Here is a 27,069-nt window from a genome sequence, read left to right as displayed (position 1 = left end):
GTAGTTTGCGGAGAATACTAATAAGCCCGTTTTCTCCCCAGATCCCCCAGAGGTCAGGCCCGTCAGAGCCCCCTTCACCGCTCACATGCAGCCAAGTGGCTACTCTCTCCCCGTCCCCCCCCAACCCCGCCCCAGCAGGGGACTAAAAAGTTATTTTCTGGAAAAATTGAATGGGAAGCTGAGATTCAGGATCCAAGGAAACCAGGTCCAGCAGAGAAAGTTACCTTGGGGTGGGATGAGGCACAAGATTGTCTCTTTTCATCATAAACTGTAGAATGTTAATGTGTTACAAAAATGTGTGTGTTGCTTTGATATTTTAAAAATTCAGATAAGTATGTTATCAGGACACCTACACAGTGATGAAATGCATGGGAGCCATTAGATGATCTCACTTTCGTGTTTCCAGAGTACAATGTTTGGCTTTGGGCTTGGCAGCTTAAAAACACTGGAGACAAGACCAGAGAAAAGTGGTGAGAGTGATCAAATATAGTTGATTACAGTGACTAGCTGTGGAATAGTCTGTCCTGGAGATGGCTAAAAATGGAATGCCTGGAATGGCCTTAAAAACAATCCTCCTTCATAGGGGGACTTTCCCAACAGAGATTTTGTGCTGGTAAAGCTTGGTGTGGGTTACATTGACATGCTGGTGCTTTTTCATTCAAAAAACATGTATATTTCATGTTTCCTTGGACTTCAAATTTATCTGTAGGATCCTCTTAAAGGACTGTGTTATCCAAGGTTGTTTGCATCTTAAAACAGTAGCAGGCATACAGCTGGCATATAATACATGTTTTCTGAGTTAAAAAATGGAGTGGTGTGTTGGTGGTAAAATGTCAAACATCCAGCTTTAGGGGTGGCAGGGGAAGCACTTGCTGATTTCTCTAATGTTAATACATCCACCATGACTGATTTCAAGCTATCAGCATGACCTCTCTGAATCCAGAGGGGGAAGAGAAGTACACATTAACTCCTGTGAGCCTGGGCAAGCCAGCCCCAGCATACAGAGATTTTGGCCAATGCAAAAGACATGCTTATGACCACTGATACTATATCAATTCACGTTAAACTACAAAAGATAATCTAATCCATTAGGCCAACAAGGAGAATTTCGCTATCAGTTGGAAATAACCAACATTCACATCAACAATTTCTTACCACTTTTTACTTTTTTTTTTTAAACTTATTCCCGCTTGAAAAGGGCACTGGGGCAAAGCGGATGTCTTAGTTTCCAAAATTATATCCAAGCAATTATCTTTCTTGTATAAGCAATCTCCACTCTGTGGGCTGTGCTCCAAATGTTTCATTTGAAACCTAATATATTCTTCCATTTAAATGTAATATCAAGGGTGATTAGGTTGCAGGACAACCCACAAAAGCCGATAGATCCCACAATGTACCTGAAGTCTGATATCAATGCAGTGGTATTATTTTGGGAAATGCGTCCTCAGTTTCAGCCAGGGAAGACGGGATTGCATGCCACCTGGATGCTGTCCCGGCTATGAGAGACCCCTCCCCGCCACCCTGCCATCTGCCAGGAGAGTAAAGACTTCCGGCCTGTGCCCTGAGCAGACTCCCAGCTCTAAGCCATACCTGCACTACTCTGACATCAAGAAGACAGCTAGGGGCTTCCCTAGGGCCTTCCCTGGAGGCGCAGTGGTTGAGAGTCCGCCTGCCGATGCAGGGGACGCGGGTTCGTGCCCCGGTCCGGGAAGATCCCACATGCCGCAGAGCGGCTGGGCCCGTGAGCCATGGCCGCTGAGCCTGCGCGTCCGGAGCCTGTGCTCCGCAACGGGAGAGGCCACAACAGTGAGAGGCCCGCGTACCGCAAAAAAAAAAAAAGAAGACAGCTAGAAGGACAGGGATTCCCCTGCTGCTGGTATTGGCGGTGATGTTGGTATAGGGGGAGTGAGTAATAAAATTACTGATTATGTGTTTTACATGTTTTCTAATTTAATCCTTACAATAACTCTATGAGGTCGGTAAGATTATTACCCCCGTTTTACAGATGAGAAAACTAAAGTTTAGAGAGGTCAAGTAATCTGGTCAAGATCACACAGCTGGTAAATGGTGAAGCCTCTTGAGAAAGGGTCCTTAACTCCCCATGTAAACTGTGTATCAATAAATAGGAGATCATCTGAGGTCATCCTTCATACAAATAATTTAGAAGCTCAGAGAATGTTGTTCATAAGTTTTGTTCTGGGCCTCAATTTGGTGGATCTAATGAAAGCTTAAACAGACATAGTCAGTGTGATGGGAGCTAAATTTAAGCTTAGGATATAATATGATGTTCAGAAGTGCAGAAGTAGCTTCCAAAGTGAAACGGAACAGAAAAACGAAGAGTTCATGTAAAAACTGGTGAAATCCAAATGAGGTCTATACTTGAGTTAATAGTATTGTACTGATGCTGTTGTCCTAGTTTAACAAAGACAGTGTTCTACGGTTATGTAAGACAGTATCATCGGGAGGAGCCCAAGGCAGATACACTGGAACTCTTTGTACCATTTTGCAACTTCTTGTGAGTCTTAAACAATTTGAGAGGATTAAAAAAAAAAAATTAATGAAGTACTGTAGAGGGGCTACCAAAGCACCAGAGCTATTATCTCAATCTCCTCCTGTGATCCTTTGTACTGTGGCCATGCTGTTGATATTTTCTACATTTTCATGTTTTTGTAAAATGGATTTAAATTAGTGTTTCGAGATGTTTTTAGCATTTTTGCTCTTTTTAGGTTATTGAAGAACGAGGAAAGCTTCTGAATAGATGAGGCACTATCACAGATAAGTGAGTGTTAACCATTTCACAAAGACTAACTTTGAGACTTGAGTTCCACAGAACCCTGTGTACCTGTTAAATCACAGTTGCAAAGCTAAAACAGGAGTCTGTGTTACTTCCACTTGACACAAAGACTAATACGATGTCACTACTAGACTGTGTTCTGGTGTGGTTTTTTTTTTTAACTCCAAAAACGCAGCTCACCAATAAAGCAACTTGGTGAAAATGAAATTATCAGGTTCCAAACTATGTTTCCCTTATGATTTGCATAAGAACATTAAGCGCATAGTATATATACCGTTAGCTCCTCCCATATTGACATGCAGAACCAAGAACATATAGTTCTTTAAAGCTGCAACACAAAATCTGAAAGATTAACCAAAAAATCTTTCAATAGGAAACCATATAGGACAGCCTATGGACGTAGGCTGTAGGATAGATTTAGTCACGATTTCCCCCTTCTTCTCATTTTAACAAGGCTATTAAGATAATAACAGTGAACACTTACGTAGTTCTTAGTACATGCCTGGCACCATTTTTTTTAAAGAGCTTTACATATATTAACTCAGTCCTGAAGACATCCTCTATGAGGTAGCTACACTGTCCCCATTCTGTCCTTGAGGATACTGAGGCAGAGAATTTAGGTGTTTGGCCCAATATCCCATAGTTATTAATAGTCAGTGGTACAACAGAGTGTTAAAGTGAGGCAGCCTGGCTCCAGAGGCCTCTACAGGACACTGCCTCATCATACAATTGCTCAGAAAAAGTGGGCTTCATATATTTCTCCCCTTTAACAGCCACCAAAACTCCTAGTTGAGGCATCTCTAACTTGTCCCTGGTTGACAGAGAAAATGGAGAGAGGGAGTTAGCCCACATTCTGTCCTGGCTACTCATGTCCCCCCACTTTCCCTTTTATCCATACCCTCCCCCAAACACACGCACTAACCCTGAGCTATAACTCCAAGCTGACAGGCAGATTGACAAGTCTATCCAACACCAAAGGCTGAGCTCTTTATGCTAGTGGGGTCCACAAATGGAGTGACCATGTATTAAGATGACCTGGGACGTTCCCAGTTTTATGGCTGAAAGCTTCATGGTAATGGACCCCTCATAGTCATGGCCAAACCAGGACAGTTGGTCACTCTGTGCTCTAGAACCACTCAGGAAGCTGATAAAAAGCTGTGATGCCTGAGGCAGCCCCCAACCCTTGCACCCTGGCCCCCAAGGCAATTATATCAGACTCTCTGGGGGGTGAAGGGGCAGACACTGTATTTTTTAATGGCTCCCTGGGAGTTTCCAGTGTGCGTCATGGGTCGATATGAGCTGTGGGATTATACTCAGCACGAGCTGGGAGCTCCGAGGCTCTTGGGATTCCTGATCAACATTTCCCAGATCTTTTAGCTCAGCCCTCATGGGCTGCTATAACACAGGGTCTCAGTCCTGGTTGTCCGCTAGGATCTCCTGGGGAGCCTTTAATTACTAGTAATTTGGGAATATAAAATGGTACAGCTGCTTTGGGAAAACAGTTTGGCAGTTTCTTAAAAAGTTAAACATACACCTCCCATGTGAACCAGTCATCTCACTCCTTGAGACGTTTAACTTAAGAGAAATGAAATCCTATGTGCACACAAAGATCTGTACATGAATAGTCATAGCAGCTTTATTTGTAATAGCTCCAAACTGAAAGCAACCCAAATGTCCATCCACGGGTGAACAGATAAACAAATTGTGATATATGCATACTGTGGAATCTTACTCAGCGATAAAAAGGAATGAAATATTGATACATGCAATAACACAGGCGAATCCCCAAAAATAATTATGCTGAGTGAAAGACACCAGACCAAAAAAATTTTATATATATATATATATATATATATATATATATATATATATATATATATATACTGTATGTTTATATAAAATTCTAGAAAATGTAATCTACAGTTACAGATTTATAGATTGCAGGTCTGTGATGCCTGGCAGTGGGGGTGGGGCAGGGTTAAGAAGGGGTGAGAGGAAGGAACTAGAAGGGGACACAAGGAAATCTTGAGGGATGATAGATACGTTCTTTATCTCTTTTTTTTTTTTTTTCTTTTTTTTTTTTGCGGTATGTGGGCCTCTCACTGTTGTTGTCTCTCCCGTTGCGGAGCACAGGCTCTGGATGTGCAGGCTCAGCGGCCATAGCTCACAGGCCCAGCCGCTCCGTGGTATGTGGGATCTTCCCGGACCAGGGCACGAACCCGTGTCCCCTGCATCAGCAGGCGGATTCTCAACCACTGCGCCACCAGGGAAGCCCATGGATAAGCTTTGAAGTATGTACATATACGTGAAATCATTGTCATCAAGATAAAGAACGGGGGCTTCCCTGGTGGCGCAGTGGTTGAGAATCCACCTGCCGATGCAGGGGACACGGGTTCGTGCCCTGGTCCGGGAAGATCCCACATGCCAGGGAGCAACTAAGCCCATGTGCCACAACTACTGAGCCTGTGCTCTACAGCCCGCGAGCCACAACTACTGAAGCCCCACGCCTAGAGCCCGTGCTCTGCAACAAGAGAGGAAACCGCAATGAGAAGACCATCCACTGCAAGGAAGATAGCCCTGGCTCGCCACAACTAGAGAAAGACTGCGCTCAGCAACAAAGACCCAACACAGCCAAAAAACAAAAAAAACAAACAAAAACACCTATCCAAGGTATGCCTTAAATATGTGCAGTTTATTATGTTAATTATAACTCAATAAAACTGTTCAAATCCACAACAACAAAACTACCCATATTCAGGCCCCATCCCAAAAGATTCAGTCTCCTGGACCTGGAATGGAGCCCAGGCCTCAGTACGTTTTAAGGTACCGTCAGTACTTTCAAAGGTGGTTCAAACGTGCAACCCTGATTGAAAACCACCGCACTGATGCCTGCCACCTGCAGTTACTGCCCCAAACCACTAAAAGGATTAGTAATAATTAGGAGATGGAGGACAGAGTCGAAGAAGTGAGGACGATGACTCCGATGATGATGAGGAATGAAGGCCAAGTTCGCTTATTAAGAGATGGCATTGACAGAGAATAGCTGACGCCACTAGGTGGCATCTGGACACTTCTCTTTAGCACGAGTCCAGGGGAGCTGGAGATTCGGGGCCAGAGCTGCCTGAGGTATGTTAAGAGAGGGAGCTCTGAGCAGACAAATGCACCCAGGCTTGTTGAAACAGAAAACCATCAGCAACTTGGGAAGATGTCAGCAGGCCAGGTGTCCCTTGAAGTTCTAGTGTCATTTGAGGTTCAAAGAGCAGAGCTATTTTATTCAGGGACTGAGTAACTCCTGGAGAGTAAGTAAATGAAGTTCTCAAGGAGATCAAATGTCTTGAGCTTCATGCACAGAGAATAAACTCTGTGTCCAGGGCACCAACATGCAGTACTGAGTAGATTTTTTTAATGTATTAAGTACACATAAGGTATAAAGAATCATAATCCAGGGCTTCCCTGGTGGCACAGTGGTTAAGAATCACCTGCTAATGCAGGGGACATGGGTTTGAGCCCTGGTCCGGGAAGATCCCACGTGGCGCGGAGCAACTAAGTTCCTGGGCCACAACTACTGAAGCCTGCACGCCTAGAGCCTCTGCTCTGCAACAAGAGAAGCCACCGCAATGAGAAGCCTGCACACCACAACGAAGAGAAGCCCCGGCTCGCCACAACTAGAGAAAGCCCGCGAGCAGCAACGGAGGCCCAACACAGCCAAAAAAAAAAAAAAAATCATAATCCAATGAGCACCTGTGTATCCACGACTCAGGTAAAGAAAATCTTACTACCTTTACCCCTGGAGTCCCCAGGATATTCTTCCACAAACCCACTCCCTTTCCTCTCACCTCCAAGGCAAATACTGTGCTGAATTTTGTATCATTCCCTTGCATTTCTTAGTAGATCTCCTACACAGGCTTGAATCTGTAAACAATACATTGCTTCATTCTGTATTTTTTTAACTTTATATAAATTGATTCATACAGTATATATTCTTGAGACAATATTATGTTTCTGAGAGTCACCCATATTGTTGCAAGTGGCTACAATCCACGGTTGCAAAGCTTTATATTTATATATTTATATTGCATTGTGAATATATCACAGTTTTTTAAAAACCCATTCTAGTTTTGATGACCTTTGGGCTGCTGTGTTTTCTGTCATGCACAGTGCTGCTCTGAACATTCTTGTACATATCTCCTGGTACAGGTGTACAAGAGTTGCTCTAGGCGTGGAATTTCTGAGTCATGGTGTAGAAACATGTTTATGCTACCAAGATAATTCCAAATTGTTTCCCAAGGTGGATGTTCTCCTTTGGAAAGCTCCCATCATCATTGGCTGTTTTGATGCCCTATATCCTTGCCAGCAGCTTAATTTGTTCAACTTCCTAATTTTTACCAGTCTGGTAGATGTAAAATGGCATTTTCTTGTAGTTTTGTTTACAGGATTGCCGGAGAGACTGAGAATATTTTCATAAGTTTATTGGCCATTTGTCTTTCCTCTTCTTGAAGTGGCTGTTCTGGGATAACTCTCTGGTGGGGAGTAAGGGCACAGACCTCAGAGCCTGGCTCTCAAGGACAGAAGTCCCAGCCTAGAGTTTAGTTTCTCAGGTACTTCGATGGCTGAGTAGAGGCCCTCCTGGCCACCTGCATCCCACCTTAATCAGTGGCTCTCCCTCAAAACTACTGTCAGGTGGTCTTTGTCTCATTAAGACCAGCTCCACACGGTCTAGTTAAGCAGCAAACACATGTAGGAGCTCAGGAGCCACGCACTTCACGACCTCCCAGTCTGGTAGAGAAAACGGTCTCCCTTCCTGCCCTGCCGCCAGCGCCGTGCTGCAGGCTGCTCATACCAAAGATGCTGCTTAGGACTCTCCACTGGACACCCCCGTTATTACACAAGTTCCTTCTGTTATTAGTCTATCCTCATGTGTTATTACCACATGAGACCTTGGGTCAGCAAGTACTGAGCTAGGTGCTAGAGACAGAAACAGGAAAAGACCATCAGGCCCAGCACTCAGCCCAGACAGCGGACGGGGCCCTAACGCCCGCAAGGGGATCTGCACGGGTTTCCCTCCGACCTCCGCGTAGGCCCCACCCCACACCTCCCAGCCTGCATCTTTCGCGACGAGGTGCAGGATTTGATTCGCAGGTCTCAGCCTGTGGGGCGCGCATCACGTAACCGCGTCGGGCGGAAGGGGCGGAGCCGAACGGCCGTGACGCTGCCTGGTCGCCTAGCAACGTGCCAATTCGGAGCGATGGAGGCCAACAGCAGCAGGGAGCTCGAAGCCAGGAATTATTTGGAAAAACATCGGATTATGGAGTTGCTGACCTCTCTCGCCAGCGCCCTCCTCTTTTTCCGGCCGGGTAAGTGTCTTGCCTATACCACTTGGCTTTCTGTCCTACACCGAGCGGTCCTCAGAAATTCCCGGTGTAGCCATTCCTCCCCGCCCGCGTCCCGGGGGTCCAGCTTCCTTCCCGGCTACCGCTCCCGGCCCCTCCGCATACGCTCTCCTGCCTCTCGGCTACTCGAGCCCTTCTGCTGCTGGTTAACGCTGTGGCCTTCAAATTAAGCAAGACTTATTGAACGGCCTCTTTGTGCCTGCCAGTAGCTGAGTGTGGCGGGGCTCTCGCCGGTGGGAGAGAGGCTCCGGGGTCCCGCAGCCTGGCTCCTGGCTCCATCCCTTACTACTTTGTGATAGTGGGCAAGAGCCTGAACTTCGGTCTCCTCTTCTGGAAAATGGGGATTATAATAATACCGATCTCATGGCAACGTGGGGAAGAGTAAATAAATAAGGTATAAATCATCCTTATGCCTGGTAAGCAACAGACGTTTCCAGTGTTATCCCTGCCCTCAAAGAGTTTGTAATCCGGTAAAAACATCTGATAGGGTAAAAGGAAGGATATTCTTGAGGAGATAGATCTTCCTGACATGTTTTCTGTGTCTGATCCCCTTACAAAGTTTGGATCATTTCATATTTTTTGTGTGGTCTGTAAATGTAAAAGTTATGTTAAGGTGAAAGTGACTCGATGTGCTTCTCCCCAGGGTGCAGAACTGTAATTTACTAGTCTCATATGGAGTGTCCAAAATGCCTAAATTGTCCATTTGCCTCTGGGTAAGGAAATATAAAAACCAAATATTCCAATTTTGCCAAAAGCCACCCAACTAATACGATCCTGTATAAGGCAATCAAGTTCTCTCTAGTTGTTTTTAAATGATAAACCAGCAAAAACTCTGCAACAATTACAAATAAATAGAAAATCAAAAAAACAAAGTACAAAGGAATGCACTTTTTTAATGCACTGGGAAAAAGTTGCTATCAAACTAATTTAAAAAAACCTACTTTTTGAAAAAGTGACTAACTACCATCTCTTGCTAGTCTCTGGTACTGTGGTGGTGAAAATAGTCTTTTGCTGTTAGATGCTGACATATATGTATATGTGTGTGTGTCAGAACTTCAGAAATAGCAGAAGTAGGGCTTCCCTGGTGGCGCAGTGGTTGAGAATCTGCCTGCTAATGCAGGGGACACGGGTTCGAGCCCTGGTCTGTGAGGATCATGTATGCCGCGGAGCAACTAGGCCCGTGTGCCACAACTACTAAGCCTGCGCTTCTGGAGCCTGTGCTCCACAACAAGAGAGGCCACAATAGTGAGAGGCCCGCGCACCACGATGAAGAGTGGCCCCCGTTTGCCACAACTAGAGAAAGCCCTCGCACAGAAACGAAGACCCAACACAGCAAAAATAAATTAATTAATTAATAAAAACTCCTACCCCCAACATCTTAAAAAAAAGAAAGAAAAAAAAGAGCAGAAGTAAAACCAATGAATCACCAAAGTAGTAATCAGTAGTTTATTTTGCACACATCAAAAAGATAGTTTGAAAACCAGGAGCACTCAAACCAAAACAAGGAATGAGGCTCAGGGGTATATTGTTATAAAGCAGCTTATATGGTGAGAAAATATCGACTGTTTATTCTTCACAGTAATTGGTTATAATCTTACCATCATATTAAATGATAGGGAATTGGTTACTTCGTATCAACCTTGGGAAACAGTTTAAATTTTGCTTATTTACAGAGGCAGAAGCAAGAAATGACCCAGGTCAAGTTAGTCTTGCAAAATAAGCTAAATTAAGCTTTGCTTGTGTAACTTAACTGGTTTTGTCTGCCCAGGGAATTTTTCACGGCTGGTTTCCATTTGGTCTTGATTTTAACAATCCCCCCTGCCCCCCTCCTGCTTTTGGTCATTCTCTCTGTGGGCGGAGAGTATGAGCAACCAGTATAGCGTTATTCCTGGTTACCACCGTTGACGTAGTCAGGCTGAAGAATCGCATATACACTGTTTGCATTAGTTGAGTCCTGAGGCAGGAGAGCCGTGTAGTCACTATCAATTCTTTATATGGTTATTGTTGATTTTGTCCAGGTGTGTGATCCTGATGGATGTCATTTGGCATGCCAGTGGCTGGAGACAGGCATTTAAAACCCTCGAGAGTATACGACACACTAGAAAGGTTAATATGATAACTATAAGGAGAATAACCAAGGATTGAAAAATTGTCCAGAGCAGAGATTCCCAGGACCCAAGATTTAACCAGTTAAATAACTCAGATGAGTTATAGCCAGCAGTTTTTAAGTTTTACCTTTCTAAGTCAACCGACAATTTTTTTGGATTAATATGCCATTAGGTTTCAGTTTTTAAAGGTTATTTACATAGGCACAAACCTGGTGTGCTAGCAATCGTGTATCCTCATGATTCCTCAAGAGAGAATGAAGGGAGGATATTGTGTTTTAGGAGACCGTGCTGCAGATGAGCTTCCACCTACATGAGGTGTCTGTGTGCTGTGAGCAATCAGGTAATTTAACGAGAGGCATTTCTAGGGAAACAAAAGGAAAACAAAGGCTAATAGCTTGAGCAAATTATAAATTCAGTTTCTGAGTTTGGAGAGCAGCCATTTGAGAAAATTTGTAGATTTGAGTTTGAAGCATCTCCAGATGGTGGAATGAGGATGGCAGTTACAGTCTAAAGGATTTTCCTGGCTTGCAGTTTGAATGTGTCTGGCGAGCTTCTGAGTGGCCATGTAAAAACAAGCATGCAGATTATTGCCCACTCATGAGCTGTTGTGATTTCTCTGAGGTTTATGTCAAGTTGTCCAGCTTTACTGGTATGGCTTTGGTAAAAAGGCAGCTGAGTTTCATAGTGATTTGGAGTCAAAAGAGTGGGAGAAAATTGGAAATATTAGTTTGGAGAGTTCTAGTCAAATGCTGGAAGAAACTAGAAGAATTCAGGATCCAGTCCAGTTTACAGGTAGAAAACAAAACTTCAAAGAGGGTTAACAGTACTAAAATCTGATATCTACAAAGGTGTATTACTAAAACATAATTTTTCTTTCTATAATCATCCCGACTGTTATACAGGATAACCAGTAAGAGAAATTTGTTTGCAAATTAAGTCTAGTTTCAATAAACTTGATGTGATTATTTGCATAAGTGCATTAAGAACAGTGATTGTATCGACATTTTTTTTTCTATTTCGAATGCTTGAACCACACATTTTTATTTCAGATTGAACCAGGAAATACATGAGTTTAGTTCTTTTTTTGAATTTTTGAATTTTATTTTATTTTTTTTATACAGCACGTTTTTATCGGTCATCAATTTTATATACATCAGTGTATACATGTCAATCCCAATCGCCCAATTCATCACACCACCACCACCACCACCACCACCCCCACCCCCACCACTTTACCCCCTTGGTGTCCATACGTTTGTTCTCTACCTCTGTGTCTCAATTTCTGCCCTGCAAACTGGTTCATCTGTACCATTTTTCTAGGTTCCACATATATGCGTTAATATATGATATTTGTTTTTCTCTTTCTGACTTACTTCACTCTGTATGACAGACTCTAGGTCCATCCACGTCTCAACAAATGACCCAATTTCATTCTTTTTTTATGGCTGAGTAATATTCCATTGTATATATGTACCGCATCTTCTTTATCCATTCATCTGTCGATGGGCATTTAGGTTGCTTCCATGACCTGGCTATTGTAAATAGTGCTGCAATGAACATTGGGGTGCATGTGTCTTTTTGAATTATGGTTTTCTCTGGGTATATGCCCAGTAGTGGGATTGCTGGATCATATGGTAATTCTATTTTTATTTTTTTAAGGAACCTCCTTACTGTTCTCTGTAGTGGCTGTATCAATTTACATTCCCACCAACAGTGCAAGAGAGTTCCCTTTTCTCCACACTCTCTCCAGCATTTGTTGTTTGTAGATTTTCTGATGATGCCCATTTTAACTGGTGTGAGGTGATACCTCCTTGTAGTTTTGATTTACATTTCTCTAATAATTAGTGATGTTGAGCAGCTTTTCATGTGCTTCTTGGCCATTTGTAGATCTTCTTTGGAGAAATGTCTATTTAGGTCTTCTGCCCATTTTTGGATTGGGTTTTTTTTTTTTTAATATTGAGCTTCATGAGCTGTTTATATATTTTGGAGATTAATCCTTTGTCCATTGATTCGTTTGCAAATATTGTCTCCCATTCTGAGGGTTGTCTTTTTGTCTTGTTTATGGTTTCCTTTGCTGTGCAAAAGCTTTTAAGTTTCATTAGGTCCCATTTGTTTATTTTTGTTTTTATTTCCATTATGCTAGGAGGTGGATCAAAAAAGATTTTGCTGTGATTTATATCAAAGAGTGTTCTTCCTATGTTTTCCTCTAAGAGTTTTTGGTTTTTTTTCTTTTTTTTTTTTTTTTTTTTTTTGCGGTACGTGGGCCTCTCACTGTTGTGGCCTCTCCCATTGCGGAGCACAGGCTCCGGATGCACAGGCTCAGTGGCCATGGCTCATGGGCCTAGCTGCTCCATGGCATGTGGGATCTTCCCGGACTGGGGCACCAACCCGTGTCCCCTGCATCGGCAGGTGGACAGACTCTCAACCACTGCTCCACCAAGGAAGCCCCTCTAACCCATTTTGAGTTTATTTTTGTGTATGGTGCTAGGGAGTGTTCTAATTTCATTTCTTTACATGTAGCTGTCCAGTTTTCCCAGCACCACTTATTGAAGAGACTGTCTTTTCTCCATTGTATATCCTTGCCACTGTCATAGGTTAGTTGACCATAGGTGTGTGGGTTTATCTCTGGGCTCTCTATCCTGTTCCACTGATCTATGTTTCTGTTTTTGTGTCAGTACAATATTGTCTTGATTACGGTAGCTTTGTAGTATAGTCCGAAATCAGGGAGTCTGATTCCTGCAGCTCCATTTTTCTCCCTCAAGACTGCTTTGGCTATTCGGGATCTTTTTTGTCTCCATACAAATTTTAAGATTTTCTGCTCTAGTTGCGTAAAAAAAATTTCATTGGTAATTTGATAGGGATTGCATTGAATCTGTAGATTGCTTTGGGTTGTATAGTCATTTTCACAATATTGCTTCTTCCAATCCAAGAACATGGTATATCTCTCCATCTGTTGGTATCATCTTGAATTTCTTTCATCAGTGTCTTATAGTTTTCTGCATACAGGTCTTTTGTCTCCCTAGGTAGGTTTATTCCTAGGTATTTTATTCTTTTTGTTGAAACGGTAAATGGGAGTGTTTCCTTAATTCCTCTTTCAGATTTTTCATCATTAGTGTATAGGAATGCAAGAGAATTCTGTGCATTAATTTTGAATCCTGCAACTTTACCATATTCATTGATTAGCTCTAGTAGTTTCCTGGTGGCATCTTTAGGATTCTCTATGCATAGTATCATGTCATCTGCAAACAGTGACAGTTTTACTTCTTCTTTTCCAATTTGTATTCCTTTTATTTCTTTTTCTTCTTTGATTGCCATGGCTAGGAGTTCCAAAACTATATTGAATAATAGTGGTGAGAGTGGACATTCTTGTCTTGTTCCTGATCTTAGAGGAAATGCTTTCAGTTTTTCACCTTTGAGAATGATGTTTGCTGTGGGTTTGTCATATATGGCCTTTATTATGTTGAGGTAGGTTCCCTGTATGCCCACTTTCTGGAGAGTTTTTATCATAAATGGGTATTGAATTTTGTCAAAAGCTTTTTCTGCATCTATTGAGATGATCATATGGTTTTTATTCTTCAATTTGTTAATATGGTGTATCACATTGATTGATTTGCATATATTGAAGAATCCTTGCATCCCTGGGATAAATCCCACTTGACCATGGTGTATGATCTTTTTAATGTGTTGTTGGATTCTGTTTGCTAGTATTTTGTTGAGGATTTTTGCATCTATATTCATCAGTGATATTGGTCTGTAATTTTCTTTTTTTGTAGTATCTCTGTCTGGTTTTGGTATCAGGGTGATGGTGGCCTCATAGAATGAGTTTGGGAGTGTTCCTTCCTCTGCAATTTTTTGTAAGAGTTTGAGAAGGATGGATGTTAGCTCTTCTCTAAATGTTTGATAGAATTCACCTGTGAAGCCATCTGGTCCTGAACTTTTGTTTGTTGGAAGATTTTTAATCACAGTTTCAATTTCATTACTTGTGGTTGGTCTGTTCATATTTTCTATTTCTTCCTGGTTCAGTCTTGGAAGGTTATACCTTTCTAAGAGTTTGTCCATTTCTTCCAGGTTGTCCATTTTATTGGCATACAGTTGCTTGTAGTAATCTCTAATAATCTTTTGTATTTCTGCAGTGTCAGTTGTTACGTCTCCTTTTTCATTTCTAATTCTATTGATTTGAGTATTCTCCCCTTTTTTCTGGATGAGTCTGGCTAATGGTTTATCAATTTTGTTTATCTTCTCAAAGAGCCAGCTTTTAGTTTTATTGATCTTTGCTATTGTTTTCTTTGTTTCTATTTCATTTATTTCTGCTCTGATCTTTATGATTTCTTTCCTTCTGCTAACTTTGGGTTTTGTTTGTTCTTTTTCTAGTTCCTTTAGCTGTAAGGTTAGATTGTTTATTTGAGATTTTTCTTATTTCTTGAGGTAGGCTTGTATAGCTATAAACTTCCCTATTAGAACTGCTTTTGCTGCATCCCATATGTTTTGGATCGTTGTGTTTTCATTGTCACTTGTCTCTAGGTATTTGTTGACTTCCTCTTTGATTTCTTCAGTGGTCTCTTGGTTATTTAGTAACGTATTGTTTAGTCTCCATGTGTTTGTGTGTTTTACGTTTTTTTCCCTGTAATTCATCTCTAATCTCATAGTGTTGTGGTCAGAAAAGATGCTTGATATTATTTCAATTTTCTTAAATTTACTGAAGCTTGATTTGTGACCCAAGATGTGATCTATCCTGGAGAACGTTCCATGCACACTTGAGAGGAAAGTGTAATCTACTGTTTTGGGATGGAATGTCCTATAAATATCAATTAAATCTATCTGGTCTGCTGTGTCATTTAAAGCTTCTCTTTCCTTATTTATTTTCATTTTGGATGATCTGTCCATTGGTGTAAGTGAGGTGTTAAAGTCCCCCACTATTATTGTGTTACTGTCGATTTCCTCTTTTAGAGCTGTTAGCAGTTGCCTTATGTATTGAGGTGCTCCTATGTCGGATGCATATATATTTATAATTGTTATCTCTTCTTCTTGGACTGATCCCTTGATCATTATGTAGTGTCCTTCCTTATCTCTTGTAACATTCTTTATTTTAAAGTCTATTTAACCTGATATGAGTATTGCTATTCCAGCTTTCTTTTGATTTCCATTTGTACGGAATATCTTTTTCTATCCCCTCACTTTCAGTCTGTATGTGTCCCTAGGTCTGAAGTGGGTCTCTTGTAGACAGCATATATATGGGTCTTGTTTTTGTAGCCATTCAGCGAGCCTGTGTCTTTTGGTTGGAGCATTTAATCCATTCATGTTTAAGGTAATTATCGATATGTATGTTCCTATGGCCATTTTCTTAATTGTTTTGGGTTTGTTTTTCTAGGTCCTTTTCTTCTCTTGTGTTTCCCACTTAGAGAAGTTCCTTTAGCGTTTGTTTGAGAGCTGGTTTGGTGGTGCTGAATTCTCTTAACTTTTGCTTGTCTGTAAAGCCTTTGACTTCTCCATCGAATCTGAATGAAATCCTTGCTGGGTAGAGTAATCTTGGTTGTAGTTTCTTCCGTTTCATCACTTTAAGTATATCATGCCACTCCCTTCTGGCTTGTAGACTTTCTGCTGACAAATCAGCTGTTAACCTTATGGGAGTTCCCTTGTATGTTATTTGTCATTTTTTCCTTGCTGCTTTCAATAATTTTTCTTTGTCTTTAATTTTTGTCAATTTGATTATTATGTGTCTCAGTGTGTTTCTCCTTGGGTTTATCCTGTATGGGACTCTCTATGCTTCCTGGACTTGGGTGGCTATTTCCTTTCCCATGTTAGGGGAGTTTTCGACTCTAATCTCTTCAAATATTTTCTCGGGTCCTTTCTCTCTCTCTTCTCCTTCTGGGACCCCTATAATGCAAATGTTGTTGTGTTTAATGTTGTCCCAGAGGTCTGTTAGGCTGTCTTCATTTCTTTTCATTCTTTTTTCTTTATTCTGTTCCACAGCAGTGAATTCCACCATTCTGTCTTCCAGGTCACTTATCTGTTTTTCTGCCTCAGTTATTCTGCTATTGATTCCTTCTAGTGTAGTTTTCATTTCAGTTATTGTATTGTTCATCTCTGTTTGTTTGTTCTCTAATTCTTCTAGGTCTTTGTTAAACATTTCTTGCATATTCTTCATCTTTGCCTCCATTCTTTTTCCGAGATCCTGGATCATCTTCACTATCATTAGTCTGAATTCTTTTCCTGGAAAGTTGCCTATCTCCAGTTCATTTAGTTGTTTTTCTGGGGTTTTACCTTTTTTGTGTGTGTGTGTTACACGGGCCTCTCACTGTTGTGGCCTCTCCTGTAGTGGAGCACAGGCTACGGACGTGCAGGCTCAGCGGCCATGGCTCACAGGCCCAGCCGCTCCGCGACATTTGGGATCTTCCCAGACCGGGGCACGAACCCGTGTCCCCTGCATCAGCAGGCAGACTCTCAACCACTGCGCCACCAGGGAAGCCCTGGGGTTTTATCTTGTTCCTTCATCTGGTACATAGCCCTCTGCCTTTTCATCTTGTCTATCTTTCTGGGAATGTGGTTTTTGTTCCACAGGCTGCAGGATTGTTGTTCTTCTTACTTCTGCTGTCTGCCCTCTGGTAGATGAGGTTATCTAAGAGGCTTGTATGGACTCTTTGAAATCTGCTTTGCTGGAACTTTTCATAAGGAATCTCAGATTAGGCCTTTAAAGTCTCTTCAGGCTAAGAAGATAAGCCAAGGACTTGTCCATTGTTTTCATTGTGCAAATATATATATTGTCATGAAAAATAAGAATATTTAGTAAGAGTTTCAGAATTCTGGAAGAATCAGGTAGGGAGAAACAGATAAATGTTTCAACCTTTGTTGCAAATATATACTTCACCAAATTTCAATAAGTTATAGATAGCTTAAAAGAGAGGAGAAAAGAGGCCTCTTTAAATCTGGAAAACAAAACATTAAAGAACCAGCAATGTTTTAAATTAAATCATAAAAATTAAAATCATTGTCACTTCATTCAGTCTTACATAATTAATTCTTATTTTGCTTGATCTTGGTAGGCAGCTTTATGAATCAGTTTTCTACTAGAGTTCTAGAAATTCTTACCCAGTTCAATAATATGATCTTATAATTATCAGAAACCTTTACTTTTCAGAGTCTTTTCCATGAATCTTCTTGAAGATGAAGCACTTTTTAGGAACATTTTTGCAAAACCATCACAGTAAAACAATAACTGTCTGTGAGTGGCAAAAGACCTAAAAATAGTCATGGTTAACGATCTCGTAAGTGTTCACATACACACACCAAAAATGATGCAATTGACAAGGAAATTTGGTTACTTTTATGATATATAATGTTTTAAGATAATAGCTGGGATTATGACTGATAACATTATGCCAGCATATAGATTTTTAAGAGTTTAATTTCTGAATTATTTATTTTAATGATATATATCCTGTTTAAATATGACCTAAGAAGGTTAAATATTGCTTTTTGTTTGATGATGTTTCCCATGAAATCTAATATATCAAATAAGCCTAAATAAATTAACATTTCTCTTTTAGCTTCATTCAGAATTTGATTTGGGAAGTTTGTTTAAAATGTCAAAAGATTTAAAATATGTGATCAAATAGAATCACAGGTCACTGTGAAACAATACTTAGTTATCCATTCTACCAAAGTGACAAAAAAAGATTTCAAAGGCAAATACAGAAAGTTATATAGTTGTAAAAAACCAAACAAACAAAAATTAGCTCGAGTCGGGTTTTTTTTTTTTCTACATAGTGAAAGACCTGATAATGACAATGTGAAGCACAGTAAATTATTTTCATGAGACTGAGACGTACATCTTTTTTTAAATTTTTGGCTGCATTGGGTCTTCGTTGCTGCGTACAGGCTTTCTCTAGTTGCGGCGAGCAGGGTCTTCTCTTCATTGTGGTGTGTGGGCTTCTCATTGCAGTGGCTTCTCTTGTTGTGGAGCACAGGCCCTAGGCCTGCGGGCTTCAGTAGTTGTGGCACACGGGCCCAGTAGTTGTGGCTCACGGGCTCTAGAGCACAGGCTCAGTAGTTGTGGTGCACAGGCTTAGTTGCTCCGCAGCACATGGGATCTTCCCAGACCAGGGCTCAAACCCATGTCCCTTGCATTGGCAGGCAGATTCTTAACAACTGAGCCAGTAGGAAAGCCCAAGACGTACATTTTTGTTTCCTTGGCAGATAACATTAAAGGTAAAGAAAAACCTTTGTTCACCATTTCTTTTCTTAAAAGATTTTATTTATTATTTATTTTTGGCTGCGATGGGTCCTAGTTGTGGCACGCGGGATCTTCATTGTGGCGCGTGGGCTTCTCTCTAGTTGTGGTGTGTGGGTTTTTTTCTCTCTAGTTGTGGCGTGCAGGCTCCAGAGCCTGTGAAATTGTGAAATTGTGAAGAAGGAAAAGAAATTCATTTGAGTTTTGCTGATGTGGTTCAGACTGCAAAGGTTACAGCCACAGTGCGTAAGTGCTTAGTTAAGATGGAAAAGGCATTAAATTTGTACAATAAGGTGTTTTGAGAGAGACCACATTCATATAACCTTTATTATGGTAGATCATTATAATTGATTTTATTATTAGTTGTTAATTTCTTACTAGCCTAATTTATAAATTAAACTTTATCATGTGGTTTCAGGCTTTACAGAGGGTCTTGGAATGTATTCTCCATGGATAAGGGAGAACTACTGTATATCCATTTTATTTTTAAGTAGCTTTTCTTTTATTTATTTACTTATTTTTTAAAGTGGTTTTTTGTTTTTGTTTTTGTTTGGCTGTGTTAGGTCTTCGTTGCTGCACGCTGGCTTTCTCTAGTTGCGGTGAGCAGGGGCTACTGTTGGTTGCGGTGCATGGGCTTCTCATTGTGGTGGCTTCTCTTGTTGCGGAGCACCGGCTCTAGGCATGCGGGCTTCAGTAGCTGTGGCACACGGGCTCAGTAGTTGTGGCTTGTGGGCTCTAGAGCATGGGCTCTAGAGTACAGGCTCAGTAGTTGTGGCTCACGGGCTTAGTTGCTCCATGGCATGTGAGATCTTCGTGGACCAGGGCTCGAACCCATGTCCCCTGCACTGGCAGGTGGATTCTTCACCACTGCGCCACCAGGGAAGTCCCTGTATATCCATTTCTTAATATGTTCCATATTACTCACTATTGTATGATTGATGCTCAGGAAGAAACACTATCTTTATCTTGGGTCTTTGCAAAGCTCCTGGCATTATGATATGTATCGCAGTTTGAAAACCTTGGAATTGTAAGGGAGTTATGGAAAATAAGACTTCACAGCGTGGTTGGGCTATTACTGTTGTGAGAACACATCCACAGTCCCGCATCCTTGATCCCTAAATTCTAGAAGCTCTGAAACCCAACAGATTTTCATAACTCATTTAACAGCCAAACTTGACATAATCTGAAGTCATTTGGTAGGAAAATCTGGCCTTTTCTAGGGTATATTGGGAAATACAGCCCCTGGCTGGGCAGCCCTTCCCAGTGGCAGTTCTATGCTGTGGAAGGAGGGAGTATATATTTTTAGGGGATGACTTTAAAGAAATCAGAAGTTGTTTTAAGGAGGCAGTTGTAGTCACCCAGGTGAGAACTACTGCTGTGGCAGTGGGTGGGGATCAGATGACTTTGAGAGCTGCTGAGGAGAAAGACTCCAGAGGGGTTGTCATGACTGACTAGGTTTGGGTGTCGCAGGTGCTTCCCATGTTTGAGTTAGTTGAGTGTGGTAGAATCTGGGAGCTGTGGAAGCACACTGACTGGGTTCATACTGGCTTTGTGGCCTTGAACAAGTGACTGTTGTGAGGAGAAAATCAAGTAAGCCAAAGAAAATGTTTATCATAGTACCAGGCACATAGTAAGGGCTCAGTAAATACTAGCTATTAGTATTACAACTTTGAACTTGAAGTTTGTCTCCCTTGAAGAACTGATGGTCATTATCAGCTGACATTTATGTAACTTAAGTGGTTAGTGCCATTCGGCTCTTCCCTTCATATTTTTTTTTTTTTTTTTTTTTTTTTTCGGTATGCGGGCCTCTCACTGTTGTGGCCTCTCCCGTTGCGGAGCACAGGCTCCGGACGCGCAGGCTTAGCGGCCATGGCTCACGGGCTTAGTTGCTCCGCGGCATGTGGGATCTTCCCGGACCGGGGCACGAACCCGTGTCTCCTACATCGGCAGGCGGATTCTCAACCACTGCGCCACCAGGGAAGCCCTTCCCTTCATATTTTAAAAAATTTATATCTTTATTATATATACTTAGGTTGTAAGCATTTTCAAAACATTTTGAGAAGCAGGTGGAGTATAAATTATAGATTCCAAATATAGACATTATAGCACCTCATGTAGTCTGAAGGATATACAGCAACAAATCTTCATCAAAGTAACATACCAAGTTCTATTTGCATTATTTACGTATCTAGCTTTAAAAAGAAATGTAGTGAGTTGAAATCAAACTTGGACATTTTTCTCCTTTTAGTTTTGTTATACAGTTCAGAAAGAAATGACAGAAGACTACATACATGATGTGATTGCCTTATTAACCTATTTGCTGCTATAATGTATTAAAAGTTGCACAAAAGGCACTATATTAGATTAAAAGTCTGCCTACTTCTAGTTTCAACACACAAATTCCAAGGAGTGAAATACATGGAGGAGAAACCTATATGATTAAGAGAGACTTAAAAACATAACCTATCACAATGTGTGGACTCTGTTTGATGACTGATTTTTAAAGAGTGTTTACAATTTATGACATTTGTGAGAAAACTGGAAATTTGAATAATGCCTGGCTATTTGAGAATATTAAGAATTTTGTTAATGTGTAAATTGTATCACTGTAACAGTATTGTGGTAACATGGAAAAGAAAAAGGAGTCCCCTCTTCAGCAGATGGTGTGGGGAAGACTGAATAACCACGTGCAGAAAAAGAAAACTGGACCCCTGTCTAACACCATTCACAAAAATTAACTCGAAATGGATTAAAGACTTAAACATAAGACCTGATACTGTGAAATTCCTAGAAGAAAACACAGGGAAGAAGCTCCCTGACATTGGTCTTGTCAATGACTTTTGGATATGACCCCAAAAGCACAAACAACAAAAGCAAATATCAACAAGTGAGATTAAATTAAACTTAAAAACTTCTGCACAGCAAAAGAAACAATCAACAAAATGAAAAGGCAGTCTATGGAATGGGAAAAAAATATTTGCAAATCATATATATGATAAGGGGCTAATATCCAAAATAAACGAAGATCCCATATAACTCAATGACAAAAAAACAATTTGATTAAAAATGGGCAGAGGAACTAAATAGATATTTTTCCTAAGAAGACATCCAAATGGCAACAGGTACATGAAAAGATGCTCTATATCAACAAATCATCAGGGGAATGCAAATTAAAACCGCAATGAGATATCAAGTTACACCTGTTAGAACAGCTGTCATGGGTGGACCTTGAGGACATTGTGCTAAGTGAAATAAGTCAAAGAGAGAAAGACAAAAACTGTGTGACATCACTTACATGTGGAATCTAAAAAAGCCACACTCCTAAAAGCAGAGTAGAATGGTGGTTACCAGAGGCTGGGGGATGCGGGATAGGAGAGACGTTGTTTAAGGGTACAAACTTGCAACTAGTAGATAACTAAGTCCTGGAGATCTAATGCACAGCATAGTGATTACAGAGAACAATGCTGCATTGTAAACACCAAACTTGCTAAGAGACTAGATCTTAATTATTCTTACCGCAAAAAAGCCAGGATCATTATGTGATGTGATAGAACTATAAGCTAGCACCGCAGTGGCAATCATACTGCAGCACAAAGGTACCAAACCAACATATTGCACACCTTAAACTTACACAATTTTATGTCAGTTATAGCTCAGCAAAAAAGAGAAAAGGGGGTCCTTATCTTTTAGAGATGCACACTGAAACATTCAGTAATGAAATGTGATCGCTGTGATTTACTTCAGAATAATACAGGAAGAGGGGACCTAGGTGGGATCATGGTGAAATAAGACCAGCCACAAAACTGAACAGTTGAAGCTGGTGATGAGTTCATTATACTTTTCTGTCTACTTTTATTATATGTATGAAATTCTCAGTGACAGAGTTTTCAAAAGACTTTAAAAATAGACACACACACACACACACAAACGCACGTGCACACACATGTAAATCCTAGGATTGAAATACAGTGACGGAACACACGGAGCATTCATCATCTAAGCCATGCCATTTTTACTTCTTTTGGCTTCTTTTATTATCATAACTAACCTGCATTATTTCTGAAAAGTGGATTGATCTTGGTTTTTCATTTTTCACATTGTTTAGATGAAAGATAGCCTGTTTTTCCAGCATACTGCCCTTATGTTAGGAGTGAACATTTATGCTTCCTAATTGGAGGACTATATTAATCTAAGTGTTTGTTTTTTAAAATCTATTTTTTCCTTCTTTCAGCTGGCCTTTTTTCTTGCATAATGTTGTTCCATTTTGAGGGTTTTCGACTCTGTCTATAAATGAAGAGTCACCTGAGGAGCTTTTTTGAAAAATGCATAGATCCAATCTCTGGACATTTTTATTCAGTCATCTGGAGTAGAGCACTTTTGTATATAGTTATTTAATTGTTTATTGTCTTGCCTTTCCTGCAAGCAAGGCCTATATTCCCAGTGCCTAGCACAGTACTTCAAATATAGGTATTTAATAATTGTTACATGACTATTTCCATTTGTGACATATTTTAATTTCATATGAGAAAGAACTGGAACTATTCTTTTACAGAAAAACCAAGAGAGTATTTAATATCTATATTGGAACGGCTGAGAACTGCCAAAGTATCAGGCGTGGCTTTCCCTTTCTTTATGGATAACTCTAACATTGCAGCCATGTTTCAGATGCTGGACTCCTCGAATAAAGGATCCATATCATTTATACAGTATAAAGAAGGTCAGTATCTTCTACAAATTGAGGTAATAATTTGTGGTCATTCCGTAAATTTCCCTAGCTGAAACTAATTCTCACTTTGTAAATTTTCCTTTCTTCTTATTCTTATAGCCCTAAAAACCCTGGGTCTGTGTACTGCAGATGAAGTTTTAAAAGATGATGGACATGGAATAACTTGTGAAAAATTCATGCGTGAAGTGTAAGTTTATTTTTAAGTGACTAGTATTTAAATAACGTGGCATGGTTTTGAAGTACAATTAATACGTTTTAAAACAAAGGTTCCTGCCTTCTGATAGAAACATTTCATTCCCCTGAAACTTTCAGCTGACTAGAAGGTGAGGACAGGCAGGGCTGACAGTAGTCTCTAAGCCTGGGGGGGGGAGGGAGGGAGAGGGTGCTGGGGTTAGGATCCAGAGGCAGCTGCCTTCTTTTCTCAAGGGGAAACCCCAGCAGTTCTCAAAGAATGAGGCAGAGAAGCCCCGATCTGCTAGAAGAACTAACAGAAAAGCCTTAAGCTCTACCAGTTGGAAAATCTCTGTATATAGAGTAATAAAATTTCTCTCAAAATACTTCCTAAAAATGGTTTCGTAAATGTTTATCAATAGTACTGGCTGCATACCAGCCTGACAATTTCAGATTTGAAGTATTACAGCATGAAAAGTACTAACTAAATGCTAAGTCAGAAAACAAACAAAGAAAACAACCGAGGGAATAAAACTTGATAGTTCTAGAATCCTCTAGCTAATCTAGCTCAGTTTGTTTAAAAGTTTTATTTAACATAATCCAAGGCCAAGGAGAAGTTAGAAGAAAAAAGAAAGTTTAAGATTCTCATCTCATCATTAGTTACATATATATTCAACAAAAAATGTTTAATTACATTACCTACCCCAGAGAATGGTGGTAGCACAGTGCTCTAGCTAAAATGTTTCATCCACAAAGCAAAGGTTGCCCACTGTCACATGGAATGGAACTAGGAAGTATTCTGAATGAAAAGACATTTGTAGAAAATGAGAGCAATCCTATTTCAGTCACTATCTCATAATATGTCTTCTTACGGGAAATATAGTGAATTTCCAAACTAGATACAGGAACTTCAATTATAAACATTTTATTTTTTAACATCTTTACTGGAGTATAATTGGTTTACAATGGTGTGTTAGTTTCTGCTGTATAACAAGGTGAACCAGCTATACGTATATATATATATATATATATATATATATCCCCATATCCCCTCCCTCTTGCACCTCCCTCCCACCCTCCCTATACACCCCTCTAGGTGGTCACAAAGCACCAAGCTGATCTCCCTGTGCTATGCGGCTGCTTCCCACTAGCTATCTATTTCACATTTGGTAGTGTATATATGTCCATGCCACTCTCACTTTGTCCCAGCTTATCCTTCCCCCTCCCCATGTCCTCAAGTCCATTCTCTACGTCTGAGTCTTTATTCCTGTCCTGTCCCTAGGTTCTTCAGAACCTTTTTTTTTTTTTTAGATTCCATATATGTGTGTTAGCATATGGTATTTTTCTCTTTCTGACTTACTTCACTCTGTGTGACAGACTCTAGGTCCGTCCACCTGACTACATATAACTCAATTTCGTTTCTTTTTATGGCTGAGTAATATTCCATTGTATATATGTGCCACATCTTCTTTATCCATTCATCTATCGGTGGACACTTAGGTTGCTTCCATGTCCTGGCTATTGTAAATAGAGCTGCAATGAACCTTGTGGTACATGACTCTTTTTGAATTATGGTTTTCTCAGGGTATATATGCCCAATAGTGGGATTGCTGGATTGTAGTTGGTAGATGGTACTTCTGTTTTTAGTTTTTTAAGGAACCTCCATACTGTTCTCCATAGTGGCTGTATCAATTTACCTTCCCACCAACAGTGCAAGAGGGTTCCCTTTTGTCCACACCCTCTCCAGCATTTATTGTTTCTAGATTTTTTGATGATGGCCATTCTGACCGGTGTAAGGTGATACCTCATGGTAGTTTTGATTTGCATTTCTCTAATGATTAATGATGTTGAGCATCCTTTCATGTGTTTGTTGGCAATCTGTGTATCTTTGGAGAAATGTCTATTTAGGTCTTCTGCCCATTTTTGGATTGGGTTGTTTGTTTTGATATTGAGCTGCATGCGCTGCTTATATACTTTGAAGATTAATCCTTTGTCAGTTGCTTCATTTGCAACTATTTTCTCCCATTCTGAGGGTTGTCTTTTTGCCTTGTTTATGGTTTCCTTGACTGTGCAAAAGCTTTTAAGTTTCATTAGGTCCCATTTGTTTAGTTTTTATTTCCCTTTCCCTAGGAGGTGGGTCAAAAAGGATCGTGCTGTGATTTATGTCATAGAGTTAAACATGCATTTTAAAGTGATTTTTAGAAGTTTATTTGTTATGTTAGATTATCTACAACAGTCTCCCTGAATTGGCAAAGAAAATTAAAAGTTGATTATAATTTATTATCTCTGCTCTTATATTTTATTCAACAGACATATTCATCATTTATATTTGTAAATGGAATTACTCTGAGTTTTCATGGCTTCTGAGCTTTTGGTTTTTGTTTTCTTAGGAACAAGAGGACTCAGGAAATATGGTCAGCATTTTAATAACATTTTAAGTCCAAGATAATAAATGATTCTATACCATTTTCAGTTGTTCAGTTTCATTCATTCAGAACTTCATCATATAACTTGAAATCCAACTGGCTCTGGCTTCTTCTTTATTAAACAAACAAACAAACAAAAAAACCCAAAAGGAAAAAAGACACTTTATTTTCCAGTGTTAGGCCAGTTTGTCCTCAAATTAAGTAGAATCTCAACATCTTGTTGAGCCAGTTTATAAATTCCAACTTCATTTAATGCCGCTGTGGCAGGAGGTTGCCCTGAAGTTGACTGCAGGACATCTCTCAGAAGTAGGGCAGAACCAGTGTTCAAATTCAAAACAATACAGGCTTCTTTTACACTGTTTAAAAAAAAAAAAAAAAGCTGGAGGTAAATGAGATCTCCATTATCTATATCATCCCATATTACCCTGTAACAATTTCATTTTGGAAAACTAAACAACTACCCTGCGCTGCTAGATCATATCATTTATAGTTTATAAAAACTATTTATGGATTAGCTATTTGGCTCTTTTAACATGTTTTGACTGTATATGTACAGAGTTTATATTTCATTAGATTACTATAATGTAATAGGATCACTGTTTTCGGTACGTATCCATTATTTCTCAAAATGTGATACTTGATAGTAACAGTCTATTAAATGTAGCTAAGACTTTAGGTACATTAGGATACAGGAAAAGAGAAAATTAAGGGACAAAATAAAAGCAGAAAGGTAGAATACTAAAACAAAAAAAGCAGAAATAGATACCTTACTGAAATGAGCAAAAAAACTTTCATTTTATATGTTTAAAAGGAATACTTTATAATCTCAAAAACCTAAATAATTTAAATTTTACATCAACAGTTTCTAAAAATACTTGTAAGAATTTTCCTACATCCATTTAAAATTATACTTAGAATCAAAATTGATATTAAATGTTTAAGAAAACAAATTTTCTTCAGGCCTGGCCTGTTATTCAGTACTAAATATATTTCAAATTTCTTCTATTTATTGAATATGGCAGAACTGCATTTGCTTTCATTTTCTATTTATTTCCCAGTAATAAGCACATAGGAGCATTACCCCAAATATTAGAAAACAAAGCCCAACATATCATTTATATCCAGTTCTGGTCAAGTTTTTGGGGTCATGGGTCACATCTTGTATTATTGGTACATAATGAATACTTTAAACTGTTAACTGATGCAATATATATTTAACATCACTGG

At 39.9% G+C, this 27,069-nt stretch overlaps 2 protein-coding genes across 5 annotated transcripts in view; both read left to right on the top strand.

Moving 5' to 3' along the window:
* Nucleotides 1-2,779, top strand: part of ATXN7L1 (ataxin 7 like 1) — a 253,101-nt gene extending 250,322 nt beyond the window's left edge. The window contains exon 13 of the mRNA XM_067042825.1: nt 2,727-2,779. Within this exon, the coding sequence (XP_066898926.1) occupies nt 2,727-2,762 (36 nt within the window). The 3' untranslated portion in view covers nt 2,763-2,779. The remainder of the gene's footprint in view (nt 1-2,726) is intronic.
* A 5,221-nt stretch (nt 2,780-8,000) lies between these two features.
* The window catches only part of PUS7 (pseudouridine synthase 7), a 109,138-nt gene continuing 90,069 nt past the window's right edge, over nt 8,001-27,069 (top strand). The window contains exons 1-4 of one of the 4 annotated variants that reach the window (XM_067042822.1): nt 8,001-8,148; nt 23,072-23,236; nt 23,345-23,432; nt 25,807-25,830. In XM_067042822.1, coding sequence (XP_066898923.1) covers nt 8,040-8,148; nt 23,072-23,236; nt 23,345-23,432; nt 25,807-25,830 — 386 coding nt within the window. In that variant the 5' untranslated portion in view covers nt 8,001-8,039. Of the gene's footprint in view, nt 8,149-23,071; nt 23,237-23,344; nt 23,433-25,806; nt 25,852-27,069 lie in introns of all 4 variants that reach the window. The other 3 variants (XM_067042821.1, XM_059074564.2, XM_067042820.1) reach the window with 3 other exon arrangements.

This window comes from Kogia breviceps, chromosome 9 (genome assembly GCF_026419965.1).
Source record: "Kogia breviceps isolate mKogBre1 chromosome 9, mKogBre1 haplotype 1, whole genome shotgun sequence".
Lineage (NCBI taxonomy): Eukaryota > Metazoa > Chordata > Mammalia > Artiodactyla > Physeteridae > Kogia > Kogia breviceps.
Note: the sequence above shows the minus strand (reverse complement) of the source record. Positions and strands in the feature narration are given on the sequence as shown.